This window comes from Microtus ochrogaster, linkage group LG1 (genome assembly GCF_000317375.1).
Source record: "Microtus ochrogaster isolate Prairie Vole_2 linkage group LG1, MicOch1.0, whole genome shotgun sequence".
In the NCBI taxonomy this organism is placed as follows: Eukaryota; Metazoa; Chordata; class Mammalia; order Rodentia; family Cricetidae; genus Microtus; species Microtus ochrogaster.
Genome location: NC_022027.1, coordinates 43,714,264 through 43,724,368, shown reverse-complemented (window position 1 = coordinate 43,724,368; position 10,105 = coordinate 43,714,264). Strand labels below are relative to the sequence as shown.

Here is a 10,105-nt window from a genome sequence, read left to right as displayed (position 1 = left end):
GCTGTGAGCACGATTGCATTGAAAAGAATGCGAATCCCACCAAGCAGTCAACCAAAACATCTGTGATAGAGCAACAGACAAAACTAAGAGGGAAATCGATATAATTAAAAGCATAAGCCCGGCGAGTGAGTCCAAGAACTTGTTTTGGAGAAGGCCAATAAATTAAACCATGCCCTTCCAGAGCCAATTAATTAAAAAGAAGACCAAACACACAAGAAAAAGGGCATACAATTACATAATTGATGGTGTTTTTATTTCAAACGATAGCACCATCGAGAGCTCAATAACCCTAAATTAAAAAATCGCTAATAAGTGAGATGTTTTGAAGAGGAATTTCATTAAATCCATGACAACATAAACAGCCAAGACTCAGTCTAAACACCAAGTTGGTGCATACTGAATCAACGCCACTCTGAGAAAGACGCAGGACTCCCTCTGGCCTCTGGCCTCTGGCCTCTGGCCACACCGATAACCAACTGAGACAGAGCCTTGCTTAGTGCCTGTCTCTTTGTGAGGTACCTTATTTAATACGAGGTGTTGTTTGTTGAACACTGAACGCATAGCGGATTGCCTGACATGAGCAGGGAGGAAACCTATCTACTGTGCACGTTGTTTTCGGTAAGATGCATCATCTTGTACTTAACAAAGCATTTCATCGCTGTACTTGGAATAACCTTGAGCATCAGAATTACCAACAAAAATGTTGCCATTAAGTGCACTGCATATAAAAAGAATGTTCGTTTATACTGTGAGAGCTGAAGCAATAGAGAACGGTGCCCCACTGGGCCTTGCGAAGGTGTGGTATGTGCATTGGGCGGCTCAAATGTTTGGCTGCTCTCAGAGTGTGTTAGCGTGGGACCAGCCATGGAAGTGCTGTGGATATTGATTTGCATCTGGGTAAGCAGATGAGTTCAGAATTACAGAATCCATGAGCCATGAGGTTTTGCTGGGAACGCATTGAGCTGACACACAGCAGAAGACACAGAGAAGCGTTCTGCTATTTTCTGTCAGGGTTAACAGACAAGCTCAAATCATTCCAGGACACATGACCTCAGTACTATCTGGAAAATGTTAAAGGGCTAGATGTCTCGTTGGTTAAGACACTGGCTTCTTCTCTGGAGGACCAGGATTCGTATTCCTAACACCCACTTGGCAGCTCACAATCAGCTGAAATTCCAATCCCAGTGACTCTGACCCTCTTCTAGCTCTCTTGGGAGCTAGAGCATACATGATACACAGACATATAAGAGGGAAAACACACATGACATAAAAATAAATATTTTTAAAGGTAGAAAATTAAATTGGTTTTTAGAAGTGAGCATAAATAAATACCCAAACTTTATAAGGCATATATATATAGAAACAGTAATAGCTTGAATGAGGAAATTTAAACAGAAACACATAAACAACACAAGTCCAAAAATACAGCAAAATGAGATTTGTAAAAGTGGTTAAGATGTAAGGACTATGTTTTCATTCTGCCTTTCTGGTGGGCGTGTAGCGTGCTTGTACAGAGTGTGAGCGTGTGAGTGCAGCTGCATGGGTTCCATGGTGCGCGTGTGAAGGTCAGAGGTCAGAGGGCAACCCTGAGTGTCAGCCCTGGCCTCTGTCTGGGTTGAAGCAGGGCTTGTTAGTCACTGTTAGCCACTGCTGCATTAGCAGGGCTGACATGAGAGTTTCTGGGAACTCTCCTGCCTCCAGCTCCCTGCTCACTGTGGGCACGCGAGGAATACAGATGTCCTACCACCACGTTCAGCTTTATGTGAGTTCTAGTCATCACACTGTGTGACAAGTACTTCATTTATAAAATCCATTGGCAAATAAGTCAAAAGATAGAAAATCAAATGGCCACCCAAAGATAGTGCCTACATATGATGCTCAGAACCCATCCAGACTAAAAACAAACACGCCAGACCTCCCTAAAGAGTAATGAAAACTCTCTGGGCACATAAACACTATCTTTGGCAAACCAGGAACCCCAGAGTTGTTTTCATTACAGTCTGAACTGGGGCAGGGTTGCCAGAACAATTTACCGTTACTTGAACTTGTTTATGAATACGAGACAATAAAATTAGGTAAGTGCAGATTCCTCTGGCTTGCCTGCTGCAGTCCATCCTGCAAGAGCAGCCGTCCTGCAATCGCTCGCTGGGTATGGGGACTGTTTATGTGTGAAGGAAAGGCTTTCTCAGCTTTTATTTTGTCTGAACTGGGTTCTATCAGGGCCATATGTCTCTTTACTTTTCTACCAAATGTGCCCACTCTTCAGTCAGAAAGGATCTGTCAGTCTACCCAAAGAGATGAAGCTCAGGAGGGGAGCACTTTTGCCTGACAGGCACAAGGCCCTGGATTCAATACAAAGAGGCAGCACCCCCAAAACATGCAAAAAAAAAAGTGTTGTTCATGAGTCTGGCCATTAGCCAGTGTTGTAGGAATTGGGAGTGGCAGGTGCTACTGTCCCTGAGTGGCAGAGCTGAGTGTAACACTGACAGTCACAATGATTACCGGAAGGTGTCACTTGGGCCTGCACTCTGTCCCAGCGGAGGTTACGTTTGAAGATTGACAGTCTGGGGGATCCTCCTGTTCCCCCCTTTTAACTCTTGTTTCAGTGTGTGTCTTCTAAGATGCGCATGAGGGGAACAGAAAAGTTTGGGGGTGGAGATCTTTCCCCACAGGCTTTTGAGTTTTCCCATGAAATGAGGCTTCAGCTTGTCCTGGTCTTCTCGTCTGTGCTGAGACTTGAAGACTGTTAAAAAAACATGGCTCGGGACTTGGCTGGGGCCTTAGGAGGCATGGGCAGCCTCAGTTCACTCCTTCCTTGGGACTTGGGGACTTTATATTTGGATGTAACCTACGTCTTTGTCCACGTGTCCATGTCCTAGGTGTTCCACACCACACTGACAGGTTTCCTTTCCCAGGGACTGACGTCAGATGCAACTCTAGGCCTTATGCAGCTAGCGATGGAGAATGGAATATAGTCCCAATAGGCCAGTTCCCGAAACCTAACAAGTTAAAGGAATGTGGGAATCACCACACTAGTTAGGGACAGAAAGGAGAGAGGAGGCATTCTACTGGTAAAAGGAAGAGGTCGTTACTTTTTTAGCTTTATTATTTACAGCTGTATTGTTGCTTAAGAATTTTAAACGTTTTAAAGGCTAATATGGGAGATGACGATAGAAAATATTAAAGCATTGCATATGTATGAGATTGTCAAAGAATAAATCTAATTAATAAAGAATTTTAATTCTAAAGAGTCTTACCCTGCCCAGTGCATATGCCACTGTATTTCCTTCACAACAGATCTCATGCAGATTTTTAATATCTGTGGTCAGTTTGGCAATTTCAGAAAAGTTAGCTTTAGGTTGCTTTTTAGTGAGCAGAATCAATTCTCTGTAAAGAAAATTAAGTCCCTTGAAAGGGTTTCCTTATAAGATGAGAATAGCATTCTGCTTTTAGTAATTATTCTATATTTGAGATTATAATATAATTATACCATTTCCTTCTTTCTTTTCCTCAATATTTTGAATTTCTATTTCAAGTACCACAAAGTGTCTAAACCAGCAAGGAGGTATTTTTTTTACTTTGGTTATAATACATAGACCCACACAAAGATCAAATCGCAATAACGTCCAATACAGTAATCTTCATCATCACCGAGCTGCTGAGACACTGGAACACACAACTTGATAACCTGAGAAACATGAGCACCCTCTCTGTGACATCAACCTCACCACAAAGACAAACGTATGAGGCACGGGGCTTTGTTGTGACTATTGACAAGTCTCTGGAGTTTCTCTGGAAATAAAATATCCCTGCCCTCCAGGCATCCCAGTGCTGCTATCACTCACTGGGGAAGACGGTGATAAGAAAAAATACACAAGTCCAGGCTGGAGAGGATGTATTAAAGTCGCCTCCATCCTTGCTTTCAAGAGGATATGTTTGTCTCTAGTCTTTATGATAGAGGAAGATGCAGTTAGTCTCTGTATCTATCTATCTATCTATCTATCTATCTATCTATCTATCTATCTATCTATCATCATCATCATCATCATCATCATCATTATTATTGATTGTATACCCAGTTGGTCTTGCACACACAATGTAGCCCAGAGTGACCTTGAACTCCTGATCCTTCTGCATCTACCTCTCAAATGATGGAATTATAGGCAATATGCCACCATGCCTAGCCAAGTTCCTGCATATGTTTTAAGTTTTACTTCTAATTGTAATGATATATATAGGTGTGTCTGTGTGAGAATGTGCATAGATAAGTGCAGTTACCCAAGGAATCCAGGAGGGTCCCCCAGAGCTGAGTTACAGACCTTCGTGAGCCCATTCAGTGTGGCTACTGGGAACCTAATGGGTCCTCTGCAAGAGTAGGATATATTTTACCTCTCCAGCCCTGGTCCCTACATCTTAAAGCCCCAAAATCTATTTATTATACATGGAGGGATCTGAGCAACTGAGATAAACTGATGGAGGAGATAATGGGAGCAGCTGAGGACTAAGTGTTTCATACTCAACTCTTGTACCATTGTGTTATTTTTAAACAGAGAAGCAGCATAGGTATAGAAAAGAATTCCAGGCTTATCTGGACAGACATTGTCAAATAATGTCCAAATGACTTTTCAAAGTAGTTTAGGCAAAACAACTAGCCTCGCAGCAACACAGCCCACAAATCACATAGGAAACTTACACAGCTCTTGCTATTTTGTCATCGAATTTAATCCTGATTTCACATAAATGACGATGTCTCGCAGATATTTCTCTAATATATCTTCTGATAGGTTCTAGCTGCAAATAGAAAATTAACTCATCAAAATTGTAATAGTAACAGAAAATGTTAATGACATCATTAGGAAAGACAGAAAACCAAACCCCATCTACCGCCTCAACATTAGAAAGTCTCTGAGTGACTGAAGAGGAGCTGAGCACAAAGGAATAATGGGGCAAGGATTTTGCAAAAAAATAAAATAGCAGCTCACTTACCCGGCGATCACATAGCTCAAAACTTCATAAGCAAACTGAGGTCCGTGTTTTTTATGATGGCAAACTTTAAAGCCAAATAAGATGGTTCGAGTAGAATAATTGATAAGCAATGACATATTGCTTTGAGAACATTTATATTTATAATGAAAATAGATATGTTTAATCAAATATTTAATCAAAACTTTCTTGGAATGAACACAGTAACATATAAAATAAAAATCTCAATTAAAAAAAGCAGTAGAAGGAAATATATAAAATTAACATTTTTATCTGGCAGCAATGTAAGTAAAATCTTTCAATTTCAGGATAGCTATATATCTCCAATTAGAACATATGGGGGAGAATATGAAGCTGAAGAGATGGATTAGTGGTTAAGAGCACCTGTTACTCTTGCTGAGGATCTGGGTTCAATTCCCAGCACCCATATGGTATCTCACAACCATCTGTAACTCTATTACCAGGTGCTCTGAAGCTAGAAGGAGCATGCATGTAATGCCAGACAAACATACAGCCCAAACACCCACACACATAAAATAAATAAAAACCAACAAAAGCGTTATCTTAACTGTGTGTTGTTTATTATAATAATATTTTCAAGAAATATCAGAAAATGTATATAATATGATCTTCAAACAAAAGCTGGCATAATCAGAATAATTTTGTTTACTGTTGCTAAATAGTAATTAATAATAGGTTATAGTTAACTGTAAGTTTTCTTTATTATTACCCCCTTTGTGGCATCACATTCATTCAAATAGGAATGCAAAACCATTTGGCTGTTCTCATGAGGGTCTCTGAGGCTTCAGCATACTCTAATTACAGACACAACTAATATGCAATATGATTGATAATGTAATTTTCTCTAAGGACAGAACAAGAGCCGCTTAGAACACTGTGACCGTCACAGAGAGAAACCTCTTAGCTAACTTACTGCGTCTGCTTATATGTAACACCAGAGGGGCATGTCGCACATTGAGGAAGATGTTCCAGTGAAGAAACTGATCTGAAAACTGTTGTGACTTCAAAGGATGGTATGCAAGCAATTCACATCACTCAACTTGGTGGGAAATGCTGGACAGTGAGGCAGACGTCAGAGCATAACCATTGACTTCCAGGCTTCCATTAAAACGAAACCAAGAGGAAGGAGAAATGATTACCTTCTAGGGATAACTGAGAGTTGGCTTTTGAAGGAACCAGAATCCTCCAGAATAAGAATGGGGAGGTCATGAATATAAACAAATAGCTTTAAAGAAGGTGGTTACCACCATGAGTTCTTAGGCTATGGCAGAGTGTCTCCAGATATGCTTATCTATACTTTAATACACAAGAAGGAGTTAGGTAGGAGAAAGAGATGAGGTTCTGTAAATTTTAGAGGAAATTAGACGATTTCTTACTGAGAACAATGAAGACATCAAGACAAAAACAGTCTAAGTTAGCCTTAAGTTATTCATCATAACGATTATTAACTACTGTTAGTTTTCAAGCACGACACATTGAAAATCTGCCTGATGGCCTTTATATTGTGAGTCTTTTAATATTCAGAATTTTCTAATGTTTAAAACTGATGTAGGAAGTCCTTCTGTGTATATGTTGCTTTTATTGGCTAATGAATAAAGAAGTTGCTTTAACCTGTGATGGGGCAGAGCAGAGAAACCTAAGCTGGGAGAAAGAAGGTGGAGTCAGTGAGACACCATGAAGCTGCTGGAGGAGACAGACATGCTCTGGAACTTTACCAGTAACCACAGCCTTGTGGTAAAATATAAAATAATAGAAATGGGTTAATTTAAGATGTAAGGACTAGCTAGCAATATGCTTAAGTGATTGGCCAAGCAGTGTTTTAATTAATACAGGTTTGTATGATTATTTCGGGTCTGAGCAACTGGGAACAAACAAACAGCATCCACCTACACAGAACCTTTATGGAACACCCCCAAAAACTCTTTTATCCTAGAACTAATCACTGCTGTGCCTCTACCCGATGATGGTCAAAAGGCTAAAGCGTCTCCTGTCCGGTGTTTTTCCAAAAAGAGACTAATCATCATTATCCCACAGAGAAGTAAAGTCTACGTGCAGTCCCTTTCCAGCTGACAAGGTCATATGGTGCTCCAAACAGGAGAACAGGCAGGAATGATTTGCGAGGCTAGATTACAAATGACTATACAGACTCCTCTTGGTCTACTTTAAGAATCCTCTCCGAGCCTTTGGCTACACAGAAGCAACCCAACTGGCCGCTGGATGCTGTAAAATTGCCCAGACTAGCCCAGGTAAGAACACTACATGCACACGCTTGTTATTGTACATGAGAGAAGAGATCTTGCACCAATGCCCAGAGGCTCCAGCTCCTCCTGAATCCTAGATCCAGATGTTATCTGACTGACTGCAATTATATGAAAGTTCATGAGCCAGAAACCTCCAGGTGATCTACTTCCTGGATTCCTGATTCACAAACATTAGAGGTAGTAAAATAATAATCATTGTTTTACATCTCCAAATCTGGGTTGTTATGTTGACATATTTATTTTCAAGTCTGTCATGGTTTTCCCATTTCAGGACTGCATACCTTTTTTTAAAAAAACAAATTCTATTTAGCAGGCCTGGAGAAAAGTCTGCATCTCTAACACACTGTGAGGTGATGTTGTGCTGCTGGTCCACAACCCACAGTTTCCATAGCAAAGCCCTAAATGACAACTGAGCTATGTATACACTACCTTTGTCTGCAGGCACTCGGTTTTATTTTCTTCTTGACAACATGACCAAACAGCTGTTTAATAGCAAGCAGACATGGTCAAGATAGTGGGTCAGTGTAAGAATGGATACCTTCAAGAAATTTCATAGCTGGACCTGAAATTTACAATTGCAAAGTTGTGTGGTTTGAAATTCAGGTACATATACCAATGTTGTTTCTCATAAACAATATTTATTTATACTTTGTCTCTCTGAAACTTCTGGAACTTCTGACGATTAAGATTTAGTAGCACTTTGCCTAAAATCCTCAAAGATTCACTGTGAACAGATCAGCAGGATCATTCCCTGAGTGCCCATGAAGTGACTGTAACAGGTGGGTTAAATGTGACCAGAAATGAAATCCCCCCACGTTCCTCAAGAGACAGGGAGGTAGGAAGTTCCATTGTCCAAGCTGTGCTGTAATGCAGGCTTGTTCATCTGGCTCAGGAATTGACTTGACAATTATTGATGATGGTCAGCAGCCTCTCAAGGTCACCCAAAAGTTCTTCCTAGACTAACAAAGTCAGTATCATTGTGCCTTGAGACTTGTCATGTAGTACTTTCGGTTATTACTAAATTCCCTGGAATTATGTTTCCTCACATAAGACTGTGGAACTTGTTCGAGAACAGACTCACATACACAGGAATATGCACTCAGCCAAGTCAACACTATAGACCAAACCTGTGTGTTCCCACAGATCCATTTCCTCTTCCTGTGTACTCAGGAAGACCACTGTCCCAGCCTCTGTAGTGAAGTTGAGAGTTGTGGTCAATAAAATAATAATGGGAATGCTGTGCGTCCCTTCTAAACTTGGCCACTTATTTCTTTGCTACACTCTCGATCCTCTTTCTTTATAAACATGTATTCCCAATGGTGCAGCCCAACACAGAGGCATGTGAGATTCAGTTACTCATTAGACAGGAATTTGAGCTGAGCTGAACAAAACTGAGCTGCCAGATGTCCGAGTAGCGAAGTAAGTTGGGAAGCCAAGATGAAAGTCAGTTACACCACAGGTCACTACTTACTAGGGTGCTAAAGGGGAGAGAGAGCTAAAGGAAGACTTCCAGGTCTTCGATTCCATTGCCTCGCCCAATGAGTGGGCCAGTTGAGGGTCATAGAAATCAACCTAAGTATTCAACAAGATGGCTCAGTGGGCAAAGGTACTTACCACACTCCTTGGTGACCAGAGTTTGATACCTGGAACACAATCGAAGGGAGAAGGAGAGAAACAGCCCTATAAAGTTATCCTTTGACCCCCTACACACACATACACATGCTTGTGCACGGTATCTTTCTATTCAATAAGGAATGACCACAGATATTGAATCTGCCCATTCCTAGAGACCCCTTGGGAAAAGCTCCGACAGTTTCATGGACCCAGGGGGAAGGGTGGGAAATAGCGCAGGAAACTGAAGCGGGAAGTGCCCATGCTGGAAGTCCTGGGAAGCAGGTCTCCGAGAGCAGGCACTGCGGCAAGGTGCTCAGCTCCGTTTGGGAGCATGGACCCTGGGTGACACAAGTCCACAGCAGTGCTTTTCAGAATACCTGCTGTGCTTCTAATCTGCTGTGGGATGCTTTGGGGTTGCCTGAAGTTTGTTGTACATAGCAATACTTTAATACATGAGTTGCCGTACTCATATTTCACCCTTAATGCCAGGCATTTTAGAACTTTCTGGACATGTGATCCTTTAGTTCTTTCTGACTAAGAGTATGAGGGCGCATACTTTCTTTACAAAGCTTCAGAACTCTCAGAGGGCAGTTCTGCCCCTGTGAGGGTAAATTAAAAAGGGTTGAGTCCCTCATCTCTGTATTGCCTAGTCTCCTCTAGACTGACGTGAATAAAATCTATTATCAAATCACCACGAAGTTCCTAGACTCTGGGTCCATCAGTCAGATGTAGGATTATCCCTCATGTTAGTGCTTGATTCAAGTAGAAACAGCTACATTTAATGAGAGCCACCATCCTTTGTTCCCCTCGTCCTTTCCTGACCCTAACCCCTGACTTCTTGTTAGCACCTGTCTCTCATAAGGTGCAACTCCATGCTGATTAGGACTCCAGTCTGTGAACTTGGTAGCACTAGAGTGCTAGCTGTATCGCTTGCCCCAGGATTACACAGCCCATTTTTCAGTTGAAGACTCACCTCTGTTTGATCTACAATTATTGCTTGCTTCTTGGCTCAAATGACGGAACCTGCCTCACACTTCTCAGATGCTCTCTCTGGTATCTACTGATGCTTCTCCCCAGGACAGCACACTCTTGCTAGCCTCTGTCTCCAGGGCTCTCTGCTTTTTGACGCCTAGTCATCTGGACCTTTTGTTGTACATGGAGGGATAGATTAGATAGATGGATAGATAGATAGATAGATAGATAGATAGATAGATAGATAGATAGAT

At 41.5% G+C, this 10,105-nt stretch overlaps 1 protein-coding gene across 1 annotated transcript in view; it reads right to left on the bottom strand.

Moving 5' to 3' along the window:
• The window catches only part of LOC101988270 (alpha-fetoprotein-like), a 40,216-nt gene that overhangs the window by 22,684 nt on the left and 7,427 nt on the right, over nucleotides 1-10,105 (bottom strand). Inside the window, 3 exon segments of the mRNA XM_013350854.1 lie at nucleotides 3,258-3,387; nucleotides 4,694-4,791; nucleotides 7,695-7,827. Of these exon segments, the coding sequence (XP_013206308.1) occupies nucleotides 3,258-3,387; nucleotides 4,694-4,791; nucleotides 7,695-7,827 (361 nt within the window).